Genomic DNA, 21,619 nt, shown 5'->3' with positions numbered 1-21,619 from the left:
TTCCCAGAAGGGCTGGTGGTTTAACTCAGCAGTAGAGCACTTGCCTATCATGTATAACGGCCTGGGTGCAGTCCCCAGCACAGCAAAAGCCGAAAATTCAAAGATTGCATTCCTGCGGAGAGGGAACTGTAACCATGATGGAATTAAACTAAGCACTATTGATAGTAGATATCTAAAAAGAATCCAACATTTGGAAGTTGGTAGCACGCTCCTGAGTAACAGGTAGAAGAAATCACAAGTGCTAATCTAAAATGTTTTCTATTAAATGATAAAAATAGCATATCAAACTTTGTGGGTCTAGCAAGTCCCCAGAGAACGGATGGCTTCAGTGGCTGGCAGTTTTTACTAAGAAAGGAAGCATGTAAGACTAGTGACTTGTATGTCTAAGAACTAAAAAAGTAAAAAAGAAGGGCAGATCAACCTAGAGTAGTTAATGAAAAGGAAAGGAATTTGAAGGTTAAGTGCCTATATCATGAAATGGAAAGCAGGGAGAACAGAGGAAATCAACAGAGCCCTCCAAAGGGGCTTAGTAGAAACCGCATTTACTGCCATCTATTGTCAATGAGAGAGGGGACAATAAATACCAGTGTAGGGAGAGACTTCCAGTGTTGGGAGCAGTATTTGGGGTACACAGGTAATGTCACCACCAGCTCTGTGGTAGTCAGTGGGCACCTTGAATGGAGTAGACAAAGTCCTTGAAAAAGAACACACAACAAAACTACCCTAATCTTAGTTCTAAACTTATGCCACCAATTCTGAGTAGCCCTTTATCAAAGAAATTTGGTTTATAATTTAAAATCTTCCTAAAGAATACTAGATCCCTGGTGAATCTTTCAAATATTTCATTGAGGAAGAAATATTTCAATCCTATACAAACTCTAGGATGTAGAGGAGATGAGAAACTTTCCAATTTGTTTTATAAAGCCAGCACAACTAAGATGCCAAAATCTTTAAAAATATTAACGAATAAAATCTAGCAAAGTATGGAAAGGCAATCATCATCAAGGGATCTTATCCCAGGGTTGTTAGCCTGTTTTAACATTTTGGAAATCACTTAGTGTAATTCATCATATTAAAAGAACGAAGAGGCCAAGTACAGTGTCGCTCACCTGTAATCCCAGCTCCTGAGGAGGCTAGGCAGGAGGATCGCCAAGTTCAAGGCCAGCCTTGGCCACTTAGTGAGGCCCTGTTTCAAAAAAGTGATAAAAGGAGCCAAGGAGTAGCTCAGTGGTAAAATGCCTCTGGGTTCAATCCCCAGCACCAAAAAAGAAAGAAAAGTATCTCATTAGATGCAGATTTTATAAAAACTAACTCAACAAATTAATTTTGAAATGGCATGAAAAGACATATACAGTAGCCATACTCCCAGGCTGGCGAGCACAAGGGTGCTGGAGAGCAGGAAAGGCAGGGGTGCGGGGGGAGTGTTGAGACTCCTTGTTTGTACACTTAGAAAACCCTGCAGCGTCTGTACAGGTAGAGGAGAATCAGTAAGTGACGACACAAAATCTCACCAGTTGTTTTTCTGTATACTGACTGAAAGCAGGAAAGTTAAATCTTCAAAAGTTAATGCTTCAAAAATAAAATATTTAGGAACAAGTTTATTGAAAAAATGCAAAGAATCTCTGCACTGAAGACCACAAAATAATGCAGAAAGAAATTTTAGGATAAAGAAATACAGAGATCTAACACATCTATGAATTGGAACTTTTGATATTAAACTGTCAGTACACCAAACTGATAAGTAGATTCAGGGCAATCTGAGTCATAATTCTAGCTGACAAAAAAATAGACACAAAGGTTAAGCTGAGGGCTGGGGCTGGGGCTCAGTGGCAGAGCGCTTGCCTAGCATGTGTGAGTCACTGGGTTCCATCCCAGCACCACGTAAAAATAAACAAAGGCATTTGTCCATTTACAACTACAAAAATTAAAAAGGGTTAAGCTGATTTTAAAATGCATATGGAAAAGCAAAAGACCTGAAGGAGCTTAAACCTTCTTGAGTCATGATGTGGATACACCTTGAAAACTCATTAAGTGAAAGAGACCAGTGACAGAAGTGAGCCCACCCACGGGTCAGTTGACTGGCCCAGGCATTGGGGCTTTTATTAGGAGAGGCAGTCTTTTCCACAGAAAGTGCTGGAACAACTGTTGGAACATATGGAGAAGTTACCTGGATGGCTCGCACACATCTAACCATAATTAGTTCAAGGTGGATCACAGACCTAAGAGTAAATCCTTAAATTATAAATCTTCCAGATAAAAACAGATGCTGTCTTCATGACCTTGGATGTGGTAATTTCTTAGTACACAAAAGACAGTAACCATAAAATTTTTAAAAATCAATAAAATAAGCTTCATTGAAATTAAAATTTTATGCTCATCAGTAGAAACTTAAGAAAATGAAGACTACCTATAGTGTGTGGGATAAAATATTCTCAATAGATGTGCCTGACAGGACTTACATCTATAAGGTAAGAATTCCTGCAAATCAGTCAAAGAAACCCCACGTTGTAAACAGGGACAGGAGACTTGAATGGACATTTCACCAGAGAAGACAGCAGTAGCGTTAAGGTACAGGTACTCCATGTCCTTGTCACCAGGGAAACAGCTCATGCTGTAATACGATGGCACCACACCTCCCTTAGAGGGCTGAAAATACAAGGCCTGCAGCAGCTGGGTGTCTCCTGCACCACTAAAAGGAAGGGAAGGCGGGAAGAGTGCTCCAGAAGCAGCCCCACAGTTTCTTAAAAGCCCAAACTTAGAGCTGTCAGGCAGTCCAGCCATTCCACTCCAAGAGGAAATGAACCAGGTGTCCACAGAAGGACAGGACTGTTTACAGCCACTTGATTATTCCTCATCATTCAAAGCTGGAAATAACAGACCTCTATCAACAGGTGAATGGATGAAGATACTGGGCTGGGGATGTGGCTCAAGCGGTAATGCGTTCGCCTGGCATGTGCGGGGCGCTGGGTTCGATCCTCAGCACCACATAAAAATAAAATAAAGATGTTGTGTCCACTGAAAACTAAAAAATAAATATTAAAAAATTCTCTCTCTCTCTCTCTTTAAAAAAAAAAAGAAAAAAGAAATTCAGTACTATCCAGTAACAGAAGAAATTCAATACTATCCAGTAATATTCTATACAGGAGTGAATCTAAGAACTTTACACTGCACAAAAATACCCAAATCTAAAAGAGCATAGATGGTAGTTCTGTATATGACATTATAGGAGAGGCAAAAGGAGCCACGTGATCTTCTCAGAACAGGATTGCTAGGATTGATTGGAAAGGAACATAAAGAACCTTTTGTGATGTATTCAATGTCTTGATTGGGATGGTAGTTACATAAGGTTATGTGTTTGTCAAACCTCTTTAGTCTGTACACTTAAAATTTGTGTATTGTTATATAAGTGTACCTCAATTTTTAGGGATTTGCATATTGTACCTCTTAAAGAAATGCTGGAATTTACAGTGCCCCATGGAAACATTTTTTAGATTCTAGAACTTCATCTAATTTCATTATATCATCTTACACTGTTTTTTTATTAATATATTTTTTACTCGTCGATGGACTTTTTTTTTTTTTAACGAGGTACTGAGAATCGAACCTAGTACCTCACACATGCTAGGCAAGTGCTCTACCACTGAGCTACAACGCCCCCATTTTACACTGTAGATCTCACAATAATGTACCAGTTGTCCTAGATTATGGAGAAGCAATATTTGTAAATTACTGTAATAACAAATGTGAATTCTTACTGGGCATAAGTAAGTATTTGTGTGTCAGGTACTTTTTATGTGCTAAGTTGTGTAATGCTCCCAGAACTCTATGAGAGAGAGAGACATTGTAATCCTCATTTTAGAGTTGGAAACACCAAGTCATCAATTTACCCAAGGTTACATAAGAAGCGCCAGATTATAAGTGAGACAGTTTAGTTCAAGATCCAAGCTCTTGACCTTTGCCACACTGAAACTGCTGACATAAAGAAGAATCTAGGTCATATATGAACAAAATGTTTTTCTTCCTCATCTTATTTCTACCATAAGCATGTTCCAACAACTTATTTATCAGCAAAGTAAAAATACCCAAATGTGTGTTTTATTCTTGAACATGATGCTGCAGATTCTACAGACGTCCAAGTCCGGAAACTAAAGTGTATTGACAGGAAATAACGCGAGCGTGTGCGCGTTGCACTCTAAAGCTAGGTTTCAGACTAGCAACTTGTACCTTGTTGTTCTGTTGAACAGTTGTCAAAAAAACCCAGCCTGGAGGACACCGTGAAGTGAAATCCGCCCGGGCAGAGGTCACACCACGAGGCCTCACTCACAGGAGAAAGCTAGAAAGGCTGGTCCTGCAGGGGTGGAGAGTGGGCTGAGGTTGCTGGAGGGGAGGGGAGGTTGTGGACGGCTGGTTAACAGGTGCAAACTACAGGCAGGTGGAGGGAGTTCCGGAGGGACTGCAGTTGGCCACAGTCACTGCGTGTTTCACAGTGGCTAGAAGAGAGGACACCAGTGTGTCCAGCAAAGAAATAGTGACTGTCTGAGAGCATAGATGTACCTGTCACTCTGGCCGATCACAACAAATTATACACGTGTATTGAAATGTCCCTGCCATCCATAAATATACATTATATCAATTATTGAAAACTATTAACTTTTTCCATAACTCTTTCCTATATCTTCAAATGGCATAGTAAAGCTAGCACTCTGCTCAGAGTTTCCACTGTTAACTTTCCTTTAGGGGAAAAAATCCTTTTTCTTAATGGGTTATTAAATGTGAAGTAATAAAGGAAAATATTATTTTATAATTTACATATATGTATAATGTTTCTCTTCACAGCTGAAGGAATAAAATTAAGAGCCTCAAAAACTGTTTCTAATGGAGCAGCTAAACCTGCTACTTCTGATAATTTTGTGAGTATAGTATATATTTAATAGAATCTCAGTCTTTAATGCTTCAGAATCTGTGAGTGTGCTATTCATTGATTCTCAGAACAGTTTCAGCCATGGTTTTTGATGTAACTGTTACCATATGGCAATACTAGTTCAGGCCCATAACTATGATACTTGTCAAAAGTGCTGTCCTGGGGCCAGCAGCAATGAGCATCACCTGGAGCTTTTAGAAATTCAGAGTCTCAGGCCTGCCCCAGACCTGCAATGCTGAATCTGCTTTCTAACAAGATTCCATGACTGATTTTGTGCATTAAAGATTGAGAAGTAGGGGCTGGAGATGTGGCTCAGTCAACAGCGTGCTTGCCTGGCATGCGCGGGGTGGTGGGTTCGATCCTCAGCACCACGTAAAAATAAAAATAAAGATGTTGTGTCCACCGAAAACTAAAAAAAAGATTGAAGCTTTTTATAATTATAGGTTGTGTTGACTTTTCAATGTATTAAAGTGATTCTTGAATCCATCTTTTTTTTTAACATTTATTTTTTAGAAGTAGTTGGACATAATACATTTATTTTGTTTATTTTTTTATGTGGTGCTGAGGATTGAACTCAAGGCCTTGTACGTGCTAGACGATTGCTGTACCACTGAGCCACATTCCTAGCCCCTCTTGAATCCATCTTAATAGCATGTGTTATCTGTTGAGAAAAGAATTGTGTGTTATATGCAGTTAGCAAAATCAATAGATTTTTAAAAAATGAATTATGGAAGTTTGAATAAAATGGTATGATATATAATAGGGATATTTTGTGCATAAAAGTAATGATTTTGAAGATAAGCAGGTTTACACTCTTAGAATTATATCGGCTACAGATAATACTATGTAAAAAAAAGCATATGCATATAAGTTCTAACAGGACAGATGATGTATGAAAATGTTCTCTGTTGGATTTGGTAAATTCTCTGATTTTTATATTTGGTAATTTTTTAATCCTTTAAAATATGTTCTTTGAGTAGTTTCATGGCAATTTAACTAAGCATTCAAAATATACTATAGTTTTCTTTATCTGGTGTTAGAACTACAGAGTGAACATCAGTAAGCCAAACATTCAAAATCTAGAATACTCCAAAGCAACTGTGACACAAATGGAAAAGTCCACACCATCACACTTTGTTTCATGCTCAAAATTGTTAACAAACATTGTATGAAGTTACTTCAGGGCTGGTGTATAAAGTGCATACAAATCGTAAATGAATTTGGTGTTTGGACTTGGTTCCATCTCTAAGCTGTCTTATCATGCATATGCAAGTATCACAAAATCTGAAAAGTCTGAAGTCTGAAACACTTCTGGTCTCAACCATTTTGGATAGGGATACTCAACCTGTATCACAATTTCAAATTTCTTAGTTTTTTTCTATTTTAGTTATGTATCTCAGTGTATTTTTAAATTCATTATTTGCAAACATAGCCAGTCCTGATGGTGCACACCTGTAATCCCAGCAAGTTGGGAGGCTGAGGCAAAAGGATCACTGACTCATTTGAGGCCAGTTTGGGCAACTTAGTGAGATTCTGTCTCAAAATAAAAATTAAAAAGGGTGGGGCTAGGGCTGGGATTGTGGCTCAGCGGTAGAGCGCCCGCCTAGCGCATGCGAGGCCCTGGGTTCGATCCTCAGCACCACATATAAATGAATAAATAAAAACAAAGGTATTGTGTACAACTAAAATAAATAAATATTTTTTAAAAAGGGTGGGGCTAGTTCAGTGGTAGGGTGCCCCTGGGTTCAATCCCCAGTACCACAAAGAAAGAAAGAAAAGTTTTTGCAAATGTGTTAAGAAAATAGTTTTTCATTTCTGTAAGTTAAGTGCGGTCGGGGCTCGATCAGAGATTGTGGGCTTACTCTCACTGGTCTATTTCTGCTCAAGACCCACTCAGAGAACAGGGTTCCTATTCATCCTGGCTATTGCTTTGTCTCTCTGTTGGTAAGCATTTCATGTAGCCAGGTAGATAATGAAGAAAATTTTGATTTGTTTTACATTATAAAATAAAATATTCAGTATTCCTTATATTTTCTCTTCTCTCTGAAATGATTATGAGCAAGTTCCCATTTGGGAAAAATTGTAGCTACCCCAGCCGGCCTGCTTCTTTTCTGGTCTCTCTAGGGATGTGAGCATGTGCACAGTGACACTTAGTCGTTGCTAAGGTAGATTATTTGGCCCATCATCCTTTTCTGTTGAAAAATTATTAGCTCATCAGAACTTTCGGGGGGATGGGGAGTACTGGGGCTCTAACCCAGAGGTGCTTTACCACTGAGCTACATCCCCAGCCCTTTTTATTACTTGAGACGGGGTCTCACTAAGTTTCTGAGACTGGCCTCAAACTTGATATCTTTCTGTCTCTGCCTCCAAGTTGCTGGGAGTACAGCTGTGTACCACAACACCGAGCTAATTCATAAGAACTACAACAAATAAGGAAGCATCAGAGTGTGGAGAAGGAAAAAAAAAAACAATGCAAATCATGCTCTTGCTGTTTTCTATCATATATATCAACTTTGTTGTATTGTGGTTTCTTAGGACAAAACAATAACATGGATATATCTGACTAAAACCAAGAAGTGAAAAAACCTGAAATCAGCATTTTATTTGCCTATTTATGAAACCACTGTCTTAACTTCTGTGTGGCATATGTACCAACTTATTAGGACATGGCAACTAAAAGAATGTCATGGATTTGAACTTGAATATTTACACATTTATCCTTCTAAAATATTCTTTCAAGTGATATTAAGCAAATGCTAAATATAAATATTTATTTCTACAGGATGAAGATTTGAAGTGGGTGGAAGAAAACATCCCCTCTTCATTCACCGATGTGTAAGTATTCTCTGTTACAGTCTTAGTGTAGGCTGTGGTTTAAAGGGTCATTCTGCTGTCTCGTGCTTCTCAAACCTCACCGCTCCATGGGTTTTGTGGGCTCCTCGCCTGGACATGGCTGTTTATTTCTTAAGAAAAATCAACAAAAACAAAGTTCTGGCTTAGTTTCTCTTTCCTTTTTTCACTGAACAGGAAGTTTAATACCAGTGACCTGTGACAAATGCCCACTTTTTCTGATCTAGTTATCAGTATCATTATTTTGACTTAATTTTTGTGATGGAAAAGTTCAAACTCATGTAAAAACTTTTTATGAACATAACTCACAACACCGAGTATCGTGGGGAAGCTTTTGGAGGAATGATGTGACCGTGGAAAAAGTAATCCATAGGAATCCCTTTGGGGAATTTTGAGCTGTTGACATTCCTCTATATCTTTGTCCTGTTAACACGAGAATTCCACATAGCCGTTTCCCCAGTCAAGACAGGACAGCCAAGCATGGGGATGTTTCCTCATACTGTTCTGTCTCCGCTGCTCCCATCTGTCCCTCTCAAACAGTTCTGTCTGGTCTGATATTCCCTTTACCTGAAGAGTGTCCTATTTCTTGTAATGCAGCTGTGCTGGAAGAGAATCTGTCAAATTTTTGTTTATCTGAATAAGTCTTTGTTTCTTTTTTTTTTTAACAGTATTTTTCTAGGTATAGAATTCTTGGTCAATAATGTTTTTCTTTTAACACTTTAAATGTTGTCACTTGCATGTCTTCTAGGTTTCAGAGTTTCAGAAAAAGTCTACTTTAGTTTTTTTCCTTGTTCCTTCATGTTATATGGGTTTTGTTTGGTGGTTTTAGTTTTTGTTTTTGGTAGCCCTAGACTTCCTCTTTAGTGTGTTTTTAGAATATGATGACTCTGTGTGTGTGTGTATGTATATGTGTGTGTACACATAGATTTCATTTGTCTTGGCTATATACCTAGAAGTGAAATTGATGGATCGTGATAAAGTAGTGTTCAGCATTCTGAGAAATGGAAAGCTGCTGTGTTATTTTACATTCCTATTAGGGATATATGAAGGTAACAGTTTGTCTGTGTCCTTGCCAGTGCTTGTTATTGTTCATATTTTTTATGTTATCTCTTTCAGTGGCTATGAAATAGCATTTCATTTTGCTTTGAGAGATTGATGTTATTTAAACTTTGGTAATTGAAATTGATGCATATCAGGTCTATGAAAAATAGGAACTACAACCAACTATTATATTTTTTCTTTTAACAGAAAAGAAAATGTGTATATATTCTTTTATATTTACTTACGTATTTAGTATTTCTTCTTCCTAACATGAAACATGAGCTAAGAGCCTTCTCCTATGGGTCTCTATTATTCCTTACAGTATGGGTTTGCTGGCAAAAATTCTGTTTTATTTATATGAAAATATTTGTTTTGCCTTCCTTTTTAAAGGATGGTTTTGCTGGATATAGAAATCTCTGTTGACTTTTGAGCACCTTCATGACTTTCACATTGTAACTTTAGCATATTGACTTCCTTCATCTTTAAGCTCTACCACACATCAAGGCTTGGTTAAGCTTGCTGAACATTTTTATACATGTGTCTTTTCTTTTTATACATACTGTCTCTCCTAGGCAAAGGATATAGGTCTTTTATTTTTCCTTTTTTTTTTTGGTACCAGAGATTGAACTCAGGGGCACCTGAACACTGAACCACATCCCCAGTCCTATTTTGTATTTTATGTAGAGACAGGGTCTCACTGAGTTGCTTAGTGCCTTGCTTTTGCTGAGGCTGGCTTTGAACTCGCAATCCTCCTGCCTCGGCCTCCCAAGCCGCTGGGATTACAGACGTGTGCCACCACACCCAGCTATTTTTCCATATTTTTTTATCGGCACATTATAGTTGTACGTAATGGTGGGATTCGCTGTTCTATATTCATACATGCACACAATATAACAATATAATTTGGCCAGTATTATTCTCAGTAAGTCCCGTTTCCTCTCCTTCCCCTGCTCCCTTTTCTTTATTGATCTCCCTTGCACCTTTATTTTTTTTTCCTCTCTTGTTTCCTTGTATGAGAGAAAACACACTACCCTTGACTGATTTGTCTTTTGTTGCTTAATATAATCTTCTCAAGTTCCATTCCATTTTCCTGCAAATGACATAATTTTATTTTTATTTATGGCTTAATAAAGCTCCATTGTGTATATATACTACATTTTCTTTATCCATTCATCCATTGAGCAACACCTAGGCGGGTTCCATAGTTCAGCTGTTGTGCTACTATAATATGGGTAAGCACGGATCACTGTAGTATGAACACTTTAATTCTTTAGAATAAATAATGAGGGGGCTGGGGCTGTAGCTCAGTGTAGAGCGCCGGCCTCACATATGTGAGGCCCTGGGTTTGATCCTCAGCACCACATAAAAATAAATAAAGATACTGTATCCAACTTCAACTAAAATATATGTGTGTGTGTGTGTGTGTGTGTGATTTTTTTTAAAGAATAAAAAACAGGAATGGTATAATGAGCTATAATGAGCTCCTGTTTCTCCACATTCTTCCCAGCATTTATTGTTTGTATTCTTGATGGCTGCCATTCTAACTGGAGGGAGATGAAATGCAGTGTAGTTTTGATTGTGTTTCCCTAATTGCTAATGATGTTGAACATTTTTTCATATTTTTGTTGGCCATTTATGTTTCTTTTGAGAAGTGTCTCTTTAGTTCTTTTGCCCATTTATTAATTGGGTTATTTTGGGGGTGTTAAATTTTGAGTTCTTTGTACCATCTGAATATTAATTCTCTATTAGAAGAGCAGCTAGCAAAGATTTTCTCCCATTCAGTAGGTTCTCCTTTGCCACGCAGAAACTTTTTAATTTGATGCCATCCCTTTATTAACTTGGCACTATTTCCTGAGGTTAGGGGTCTTATTGAGAATGTCATTGGCTGTGTCTACACGTCAGTGCTGACCCTACATTTTCTTCTAGGAGTTGCATAGTTTCTGGTCCAGTCCTAGGTCCTTGATCCACTTTGTGTTTTCTTAAGTGCAGGTTAAGTGCCGGTGATCTAGTCTCATTCTTCCACATATGGATAACTAGCGTCCAGCACCCTTGGTTCTTTTCTCCAGTGTATGGTTTGTCAGGAATCAGATGATTTTATCTGTGTGGGTTTGTCTTCTAGTCTGTACCATTGGTCTGTGGCTGTTTGGATGCCAGGACCATGCAGTTTTTGTCACGGTAGCTCTGTTGAATTCAGCTATTTTGATTCCTCTACCATGGCTTAGAATTGTTTGGCTATTCTGTCTCTTATTCTTTCAAATTAATTTTAGGACTTTTTTTCTAGTTCTGTGAAGAAAGCTGGTATTTTAATGAGGATTGCATTGAATTGGTTTATTATTTTTGGTTATATGTCCATTTTAACAATGTTAATTTCTGCCTATCCAAGAACATGGGAGGTATTTCTATCTTCTAAGAACTTCTTCAGTTTCTTTCTTCAATGATAGTTTTTATTGTAGAAGTCCTTCATCTCCATGTTTAGATTTATTCCTAGGTATTTTTTTCCTGATTTCTTTTTCAGCAGATTCATTATTGGTGTTTAGGAAAGCTGTTGATTTTGTATGTTAATTTATACCTGCTACTTTACTGAATTTGTTTGTTAGCTCTAGAAGTCTCTTGGTGGGGCTTTTGGATCTTCTACGTAGAGAATCCTATCATCTGCAAACAGTGGTAATTTTACTTCTTCCTATCTAATTCTTATTCCTTTTATTCTCCTCCCTTGACTAATGCTTCGACTAGAATTTCTAGTGCTATATTGAATAGGAGTGATGAAAGTGGACATCCTTGTCTTGTTCAGATTTTAAAGGAAATGCTTTGATTTTTTCCCCCTTTTACTATGAAGTTAGCTTTAAGGGGGTTTGTATATAGCCTCTGTAATGTTGAGGTCAGTTCTTCTATCCCTAATATCAGTTTGTTGCTTTCTCTGTATCTTTTGAGATGATTGTGATTTTTTTATGTCTTTATTTCTATTCATGTGGTGAATTAATTTGTTGATTTGCATGTATTAAACCATTCTTGCATCCCTGGGGGGAAAAAACTTGAGCATGACACACAATCTTCTTAATATGTTGTTGAATATGATGTGCTAAGACTTTTAAAGGATTTTTGCATCTAAGTTCATTAGGGAAGTTGATCTATAGTTTTCCTTCCTTGATGTGTCCTTATCTGGTTTTGGTATGAGGGTGATCCTGGCTTCATGAAATGAATTTTTGTGTTCCAGCCCTTCCTAGTTTATGGAATAGTGTGAGGAGAATTGGCATTAGTTCTTCCTTAAAGTACTGGTAGAATTCAGCCGAGAATCCATCTGGTTGTTGGCTTTTCTTTGTTGGAAGACTTTTTATTACTCTTCTGTCTTATTTCTAGTTGTGGGTCTGTTTGGGTTTTCTCTGTTCTCCTGATTCACTTTTGGCAGGTTGCATGTGTTTAGAAGTGTATTCATTTCTTCTAGGTTTTCCAATTTATCGGAGTTTTCAAAAGAAATCTCTAATGATCTGAATTTCTATGATGTCTGTAGTGATTTCTTCCTTTTCATCTCTAATTTTATTAATTTCGGTCTTTTGTTTTGATTTTGGTTATTTGGCTAAGGATTTATCAATCTTTTTATCTTTGTTTCACTGATCCTTGTATTTTTCTTAATTTTCAATTTCATCGATTTCAGCTCTGATCTTAATTATTTTCTTTCCTCTACTGGTTTTGGAACGGGTTTATTTTTCTTTTTCTCAAGGACCTTGATTTTCTCACATGGCCCTCATAGCTGTAAACCTGCCTCTTACCAACTGCCTTTGGAGTGTCCCAGGGTTCTGGTGTGTTGAATCAGGATTCTCATTCGAGTCTAGGATTTTTAAATTTTTTAATGTTTCCCCTGATTTCTTCTATCACTGATTCATCATTCAAAAGTGTTTTGTTCAATCTCTGTGTGTTCATGTAGTTTCTATATGGTTTTTTTGGTGTTGATTTCTATTTTCTTTCCATTATCATCAGATAAAATGTAAGGAATTATATCAGGGTTTGTTTTTTTGTTTTTGTTTTTTAATTTCCTTAGTTGCCTATGGCCTAAAATATTATCTGTTTTGGAGACTTTTCCATGAACCCCTGAAAAGAAAGTGTATTTGTCAGATGAACTATTCCATAGATGTCTGTGGAGTCCATTTTACTTCTAATATTTTACTGAGTTTCTGTCTGGATGACTCTGTGTGGTAGTGAGAGGTGTGCTGCAATCACCCAGGATCATATATGCGGGGTCTCACTGAGCCTTAATTTGAGTGGTGTCTGTTTTATGTGATGAGGTGCACCCACCTTGAGGCATAAATGCGTACCATCGAAGTGTTTTCTTGTTAAATGTTTCCTTTGCCAGCGTGGTGTGACTGTGTCTTCTGATTAGCTTGGTCTGTCTGCTGCGTCATGTGAGAGTATCGGCTCCTGCCTGTCTGTAGCTTTCCTGAGCATGTCCAGGCAGCATGGGAGACTCTCTCCAGCACCTTTCCCAACGTGTTGACCCTTTGCCCTAAGAGAGCACTAACACACGTGAGAGGAGTGTTCTGACTAGATGGCAGATCACCACTCGGGTAGTTTCCCAGCTGTTCAGAAAAAAACATAGCAAGGAAGTGACAATAAATCTGAACTTGGATGTCAGTCATGTTTGGAATTACTCATTTGTGTATTTTTAGTCATTGATATTTCTTCACCGTATTAAGCTCTAGGATTGCTTATCTTATATTGAACCCAGGGCCTTGTACAGTTTCCTTTCTGTTTTAGAAATAGCCTGTGGTCCACTTCCTTTCTGAAGTTAAGATTATTCAAATTTTTCAGTTAAACTTTTGACAAAACAGTTTTTTGTTTTGTTTTGTTTTGTTTTTGGTACTGGGGTTGGAACTCAGGGGCACTCAATCACTGAGCCACATCCCAGCCTTCTTTTGTATTTTATTTAGAGACAGGGTCTCACTGAGTTGCTTAGCGCCTTGCTTTTGCTGAGGCTGGCTTTGAACTCGAAATCCTCCTGCCTCAGCCTCCCGAGCCACTGGGATTACATATAGGCATGTGCTACTGTGCCTGGCAACAAAACAGTTTTTAAAGGAACACACATTCCGAAAAGTGCTCATATCCTAAGTAAGTGTATAACCCACTAAATTTTTTAAATGAGTACATTTGAGTAATCAGCATCCAGATCAAAAAGTGGAACATGACTAAGCCCTAGAAGCCCATGTTCCTTTCCACATAGGGGGCCACCTTCCCATAGGTTCTGTCGTCCCAACATCTGAAACTGTAGAGCCTGTTCATTTTTAAAATTTTCTCCCTCAGTAGCTCGTCCATCTTCTTGGCTGTATGGTATTCCATTGTTTGAACATGCCAGTTTCTCCAGCTGGGCTGTTTCTAGCTTAGGGCTGTTGAGCACAGTGCTGCTATGAAAACCCTCCTCCTCGTCTGCTAGGGAACCTGGGTGTCTCCGTGTCTCAGCTGAGCGTCTGCAGTGGGAATTGTGGACCACAGGCTATTTCTATATCATTTTTCTAGATTCATTGGCCTACTTTTAATAACACTGTCACTTTTTTTTTTTTTTAGAGCACTTCCAGTGTTGGTGGATTCAGATGAGGTAAAATATGTTTTTGCTTATTTCCTTAGAGCTGGTATTGTCACAAAATAGAAATGTACTTCTGAAAGTCGCTTTTTAAAATGAGTATGGGTTGAAGAGACAGAAGGACATTACGAATTGACTTATGATGAGGCGTAAAGGACTTCTGGGTGAGGTCCTCCTTTAGCCAGAAGCAAGATTAATGCTTGTTGGTAGGAAAGAAGAGGGGGGTCTCACTTTATGAGACGTTCAGTGAATGATTCACTAAACCCATTTCTAGATAGGGTTGAGAGGATTTGAAGGGGCAGCTTAACCTCTGACGCTGTGCATATTTTGTTGGGGTAGTAAATAGTGTTTCTGTTTGGTCTCCTCATTCTTCACTTACCAAGCAGGAAGTCTGCGTCAGGGGTATGGCCTAGGAAGTTCAGGGGGAGGGTTGGGGTCACAGGATGTTGAAGGTTGCCTCAAGTTTGAAGTGCCAGAATGAAGGCTGGAGGGGGGAGGCCAAGTTCAGGTGGCTGTGGGAGATGAGCTGCTGCTCTGTGTTCACTGAGATGCAGGAAATAACTTTGCATCAGTGTCATTCGGGTTGGCGGCAGGGGAAAGTTTGAGAAGGCTGTAACTTCAGGCCTTAGGACTCTGCTGAAAGACATGCCTAGAATTACTTTAAGAAGATGTTTGAATTATTCACTTGATGGCAACTGATTCGTGATCTCAAAAAGACCTGGATTCCGTGAGGCCAGGCAGATCCAGGCAGATCCCGGTGGGCTGTGCTGCGATCCGCCAGCTCCTGCCTCCTCTCCCGGGGCTCTGAGCTTGTGTTTTCTGGGCAGCCGAGGGCTGGTGCTTTGTGGCCATCAGCAGGTCCCTGGGCATTCTGAGTGTGTGTGGACTGTACTTTCACTATCTACATCTGATACTTTCCCAACATGGAAAATGTAAATCGTGATTTTTGAAAGATTAAAAAATTCCATCACAGTCTTGGAAGCAGCATTTTGACAGTTTTTCTTCTCCCCCCAGGAAATTATGACCAGATCTGAAATAGCTGAAAAAATGTTCTCTTCAGAAAAGATTATGTGATCGGAATGAGTATAAATAAAACCAAGGTCACGGCCTCAGACTGTGATGGGTGGGAGCTTGTTAGGGGGCAGCCAGCAAGCTCTGTTCCTGCTGCCCTGGACATCACACGATAAAGGAAGGACTCAGTGGAGGCTGTGCGTCCTCGACAGCTGACTTCTCTGTGTCTGCCGGAGTGAGTGGCTGGACTTGGAAGTCATCTGAGAAGAGCACGAGGAGGAAGCCGTGTGCACAGACGCCTGCTGGTGACGTGCCAGCATCGGATTGGGGTTCTCTCTTTTCTCTGGAAAAAAGGATCATTCCAGGTTTCTTTAAATTATATAAAGTCTCCTGCTGTTCTTTCTATTCACTTTGAGATAGATAATGTGATTCTTCTGAAGTATAGCGTGTCCGTGTCCCCATCTTTGGGATTTATAATTACTAGAAGCAGTAATGATTTTTTGTTTTACTTTTATACTGAAGTGACTTAACATTGGAATGTGGGCATGTTGATATGTCTCATTTTGCTTTTTTTTTGGTCTGCACAATGCCATTGTTTGTGAATACCACCATGAGCATCAGATCATGGAGTTAGGTAGGTCTTCTCTGAGCTCAGGGGAACACATGTGCACAAAGAGAAAAGTCTTAAGGGTTCCTTCCACAGATTTGCTCTGCCACTGCCCCACCTTGGGCCACGGGTACGCGAGCTACTGCTGAATCTGCTGGGCAGGTGGTGGACAGCTGGCCACGTGGTGCCCCACAGCACCTCCTGCCTGGCAGGTTGGGAGGCCCACTACTGCTGAGCCTGGTGGAAACTAGATCTGTGTCTTGTACACAATCTTGGCATCTTCGTCTTATAATAAAGGCACACTGAACTGCAGAGTACATCACTGCTGATCTGGTAATTGCTTTGTTAATCTTCAGCCATGTTTTGCTGCTTATTTGTCACATTTGTTGGTGACATATGGGTTGGCAGGGGTTTTTTTTAGTGTCTTTCTTTAAAATAGTGTGGACATATGCAGTTGGACATAGTGTGATGAAATTGTGAATGTGCCACTCCTTGCATGACCAAAGATAGAGGGCTGGCGACCTGTGAGGCGGTGATGAGGGGCGCATCTCGCCTGTCCTCTGCAGGAGTCCAGCCTGTGAACTGAGAGTGACTTCAGAGCATTTGAGAAGACAGGAAAATCTTGACCATCGCAAACCTTTTTTCTTCACTGTGAAGCCTCAGAATGGTTTCCTTTCCTCTCAGAAGCCTTTCTGACCTGCCTCCTGTGGTCAGAAAGGAGGTTAGTAAGAAGACTGCCTTCAGGCAGCAGCTTCTCCTGGGAGGCCTCGCCTCACAGCGGTGCTCAGCGGGGACCCTGGCAGGACAGCGTTGCTGGCCCCTCTGGAGACAGGCAGGTTTGCCAAGTGGTGCTCGCTCTGGACACCCTTCCTGGGAGGAGGGGGGCTAGTTGAAGGGTTCTGGTTCCGTCCTTCGCTCAGTTTGTGCCAGGGTGATGGCTGCCCACCGAGTTTCCCAGCACCTGGGTCTGCTCTGGTTTGGGTGCTCTGCCTTTGGCCCAGCTGGTTCAGGACTGGAGGTGTCTGCTGACCTCCTACCCCACGATTTGCGGTGGGTTGACCCCTGACTCGGCACACAGCTGGGGTTGATCTGAGAGGCCGAGTCTTGGGCCTGCAGCCAGGAGGCACGTGAGCATGGTGGGTGGGAGTGGGGGCCGATGGCAGGTGTCACACTGAGGGGAACCAGCCCCCACAGGCCTTGCTGCTGTTCATAGGGACAGTTCTTTCTCCCGCCATGTAGCTCAGCAAGGGCTGAAGGGCAGCCGCTGCTCTGCGCCCTCAGGAGGCAGGTTCCCTCCTGCCGCTGCTGCTGAAGAGCATGTGCAATGTCTGTCCCTCCTGGTGGTGGTGTCATCTGTATTTCTGGGGAGCAGGAGGGGTCTGCTCTGGCACTTGGCTTCCAGGTCCAGGGAGGATGGCGGAATGTCCCCAGGGCGCACAACTCCTTCCTCAGGGCCTCGAGGCCTGGGGCCTGCTCTAGGGGTTACTTTAGGAAGCCTTGGCGAGGCCTAAGGGAAGGGCTCACTTTGGTATGAAGTGTGAAATTTGCCTAAGAGGAAATTTTCATGATTTGAAGTAGATTAAATATCTCCTTTAAAGTGTAGACACTTTATTGCAAAAACTAAGGAAAAATAGCTGATTATTTTATGCCTAGAGGTAATTTTCCCTTACTTTCTTGTAAAGGAAATATTTTTTTCTAATCTTTCATATCCCTTCCTCTCTGTATTACAGAACATTAGATTTGCACTACTATAACGTCGACTCAAAGTATAAAAGTGTATAGATAAGTTTGATTTTATATCTTCCTTTTGAAATCGGTCTGGGGAGCCTCCCTGGCTGTCACGCTAGGGAGGTCTCTGCTCCTAGTCCTTGTCTTTTGTGGCAGCAGCAGGAGGCAGCCCTGCCCAGCACCGCCCTGCACGACAGAAGCTTGACACAGGCACGTTTTGAACATATCAGCTGTATGTATGTAAGTGACAGAAGTCGATTTTTTAAGGAAGTGTATGTTATGCCACAGGAACTCATGGCTGGGTTAAGAATCTTCTTTAGAACTAGGAAAGTGTTTTATTCATATATTTGGGGAGAAAGTTTGGGGGCTTAAAAATTGTATTTTTTATATAAAAAACTTAAATTATTCTATAACTTGAAAGAAATTTATTTGAATATAGGACATGACTATTTGAAGGATTTTTGTTTGAAATATTAATGTATTTTTGTGCCTTAAAATTGGTTCTTTTAATAAAATGCTTTCTGAAAGTTTAGATGATTGATGATTGATAATATTTGAACGATAGACTACATGACTCTATAGGAAAAACAGACTTCAGTAGACGGCAGGACTGAAATCCTTCAAAGAGGAGGGATATTCCATTAAACAAGAAACTATTCAACCTCAGTAGTGATACAGAAATGCAAAACAAAAGGTTGGGGGAATTTCTAAAAATCTGGTTAACCTAAATTTACGTTCTTTATAGACATCTGTAAAATCCCTTTGCTATCAAGGTCTGGTGAACTGAGCAGACTCATTAATGATGGTGAGAAATGACTCATTAATGATGGTCTTTGTGAGAAGAAGTTCATGAAGTTTGGATGGTATCAATTTTGGTGATATTTTAAAGGACGGCTCAAAATATAGAATAAAGTTTCCGCACAAGCGTGTATTGTAGTATTCAAGATGAAACTAGAGGCAAGTTTAAATGTGAACAATAGGAAAATTATTGCATTATGGTTTAACTGGCTACTTTGGGGACACTGTGCAGTCATGAAGTTATCACAAAGAATTTATAACAACAGACGACTACGTGTTACTTACATAAAAACAAAATCAAGGATTGAATAGCAGTGAACCAAAGTGGCACTGTGGTCAGTGCTGTTGGGGTTCTACCCCAAAGTGGTCCCCATGTGATCCCAACCCTTCAGAAGACTGAGATGAAAAGAGGCCAACTCTTGTCCCAGCCCAGATGGGCACAGAGGTGGGGAGGCTGGCCTTCCAGGTGGCACCTCAGGACCCCCAGTTTATTTCCATCCAAGGCCACCATTTGTACCCAGCCAGCGGAAGGAGGAGGGACCGCTCAGAAGGTTCTGGGACTGGAGCAGGAAGTGGCGAGCATTGCTTCTGAGCGGTCCCTTGGCAAAACCTGGTCCTGTGGTCACACCAGACTGCCAGCAGGCAGAGTAGTGCCAGCAGCCCGGCTGCCTCCTTCCTGAGAGGGGGACCCCTGGCCTCCTGCCTTGTGGAGCAGTGGACGGCGGCAGGCCTAGGAGCTTCTCCTGCCTTCGCATTACCTAACTTTCTAAAGCTAAGGTGTGAGCTTTGCCTAGGCTGCATGGGAAAGGCTGTGTGGCTTCAGGTCACAGCTGGATCCCTGAGAGCCCCACCCTGCTGGGACATGTGGTGCAACATGGGGACATTTCTTCAGGGACCTTCTCCCAGCCTGATGTTGGGGGCCAGGACGGGAGCCTGGAGGAGGGCAGGGGCATGTGATGACTCTGGGCCATTCACAGGGCACCAGGCTTAGCCATTGTCCCCACAGGAGAGGCTTAGTAGCCTGCCTTAGGTAACCCACCCAGGAAAGTGACCAGACTGGCCTATTATTAGCAGGAGTCCTCCTTGAAGGATTGTCCTCAAGTCCTGAGGGGAGTGGAGGCTCCATTTACCACGTCCATGTTTGCTTATTGGAGGGTTGATAACGTGTCTGAGGAACCTGGGGCACTGCCCTCCTCGGCCAGCTGACATCAAGGTGGAAGGTGCATGGGAAACCCTCTGAAGTTCAGGTACATCACCTTAAGAATAAGTTGCCCAGAGGTTCCCCATGAGTGATCTGGGCTTACAGCCGAACACCTGGGCTGTGTCACGTAGGCTGGCGTGATAACTCAGATGGGAATAACTTGGGTAGCATTTCCTTAAAATTATTTTGAAGAAAAAGAAACTGCAGTTTATATACAGAAAAAAATTCAAAAGCCATCCAGTAGAGGGTGCCAAAGTCATGTCTCCTAGAATTCCTAATCTCGACTCTTTGTCCTTAAATCTTGCCTTTAAAAAAATAAATACAAATATATTTTTTCTTATAAAATGCCATTAAACAGATTTGGGGAGTAAAGAAAATAAACCTTAAAGACATAACTTTTAGGGGCTGGGGTTGTGGCTCAGAGGTAGAGAGCTTGCCTAGCATGAGGCATTGGGTACAATCCTCAGCACCACATAAAAATAAAATAAAAGATATTGTGTCCACCTATAACTAAAAAGTAAATATAAAAAATAGGCTCAGTGAGGTTGTACGTACATTGACATTTACAAACAATAATATTAAAAAAATAACTTTTGAAATGTTATAAACTAAACATGTGCGTGGGGTCTGGGGGTGTAGCTCTGTGGTGAAGCTCTTGCCTGACCTCTGCAAGGGCCTGCTTCAAACCCCACCATCCTAAGAAAGAAACTTACAAGCAGCCAGAGAGGTGGGACTGCACCCGCAGGACTGAGGCGCGCATTGTGTGCTGGTCATCCTTGCTGCCTCATTTCCTATGACCTCATTGTCATTCTAGCCTCCAAATTCAGCTCTTAATGCTGGTGCTCTGCTTTGAGTCCATCAGTAGGGACCTCCTTGGGGTAGAGTGGAGCCCAGAGGGTTAGCGGCAGTGTCTGTCTTACATTGTCCCTACTGAAAATAAAATATCCAATTCCATGAATTTTGGTATCTTTCTTTTTTAAAAAAATAAAGTCTGGGCATAGATGCATCTGCATCCAAGAAATTATTTTAGATATTTATATCAAGAAGGAAAGAACAGGTTGCCTTTTTCACTACCTGTACACTTGGAAACAATATCCTTATAAAAGGCAGTTGCAGATTTCCCCTTCTGACAATGGAGGAGTGCCTCTGTGGGACCTGCCCTTCCCACAGACTGCTCTAGACAATTAGAGTCACAGCTACCTGGAGACAACTGGACTGAGGAGGCCCAGGGCACCAGAGGGAAGGCAAGGCTTGCGTGAAGGAAACTGCAGGCTCCAGTTCACAGGGAAATGAAATCCAGACTTAAAACCGGGTTCACTGGTTTGAAGAACTGGAAGAGCTCAGGAGCAGCACAGGGGCTGGGAAGTACAAGAGGAATTGCTGAAGAAGAATGCTAGCCATGTCCCCAGGGGATGATGGCATTGGGATGGGAGGTCTGGGGAAGGTGATCAGCTGATGAGGGTGGGGCCCTCAGGAGTAGATTAGTGCCCTTATGAGAGATGCCCCTGAACTCCCTGTTCCTTCTGCCATGTGCGGACACATGGGGAAAAGAGCTGCCTGAGAAGGGAAAGCAGGCCCTCGCCAGACAGCACCTGGACCTCAAGCCTCCTGGCCTCCAGAGCTGTAAGAAACACACGCTTGTTGTGAAGACCCTCTCCTTGTTATAGCAGTACACACTGGTCTAACCAGAGCCAAAGCAGGTAAGCACCAAATTCTGGATATAAAATCTTCCCTCGGCTGCATCACGGGCTCTCCCTCAGCTGTGTGTGTTTGGGGATGACTGCATCCATCTCCGGCTGACAAGTGGAACCTGGAGATCTGTTCACACCACAGGAAACAAAACTAGACCTTGATTCCAACCAAGTAAATTGCCTACTAAACAAGAATGTGAGG

General features: G+C 41.1%; 1 protein-coding gene across 2 annotated transcripts in view; it reads left to right on the top strand.

The window, feature by feature from the left end:
- Nucleotides 1-16,311, top strand: part of Tmem87b (transmembrane protein 87B) — a 50,388-nt gene extending 34,077 nt beyond the window's left edge. For both annotated transcript variants that reach the window (XM_071601818.1, XM_071601817.1), the window contains exons 16-19: nucleotides 4,837-4,910; nucleotides 7,704-7,756; nucleotides 14,366-14,396; nucleotides 15,396-16,311. In XM_071601818.1, the coding sequence (XP_071457919.1) occupies nucleotides 4,837-4,910; nucleotides 7,704-7,756; nucleotides 14,366-14,396; nucleotides 15,396-15,455 (218 nt within the window). In that variant the 3' untranslated portion in view covers nucleotides 15,456-16,311. The remainder of the gene's footprint in view (nucleotides 1-4,836; nucleotides 4,911-7,703; nucleotides 7,757-14,365; nucleotides 14,397-15,395) is intronic.
- The last annotated feature ends 5,308 nt before the right edge of the window (nucleotides 16,312-21,619 follow it).

Source organism: Marmota flaviventris, chromosome 14 (assembly GCF_047511675.1).
Source record: "Marmota flaviventris isolate mMarFla1 chromosome 14, mMarFla1.hap1, whole genome shotgun sequence".
NCBI classification, from domain to species: Eukaryota; Metazoa; Chordata; class Mammalia; order Rodentia; family Sciuridae; genus Marmota; species Marmota flaviventris.
The sequence above is the reverse complement of the archived record's forward strand: the minus strand, read 5'-3'. Positions and strand labels throughout refer to the sequence as shown.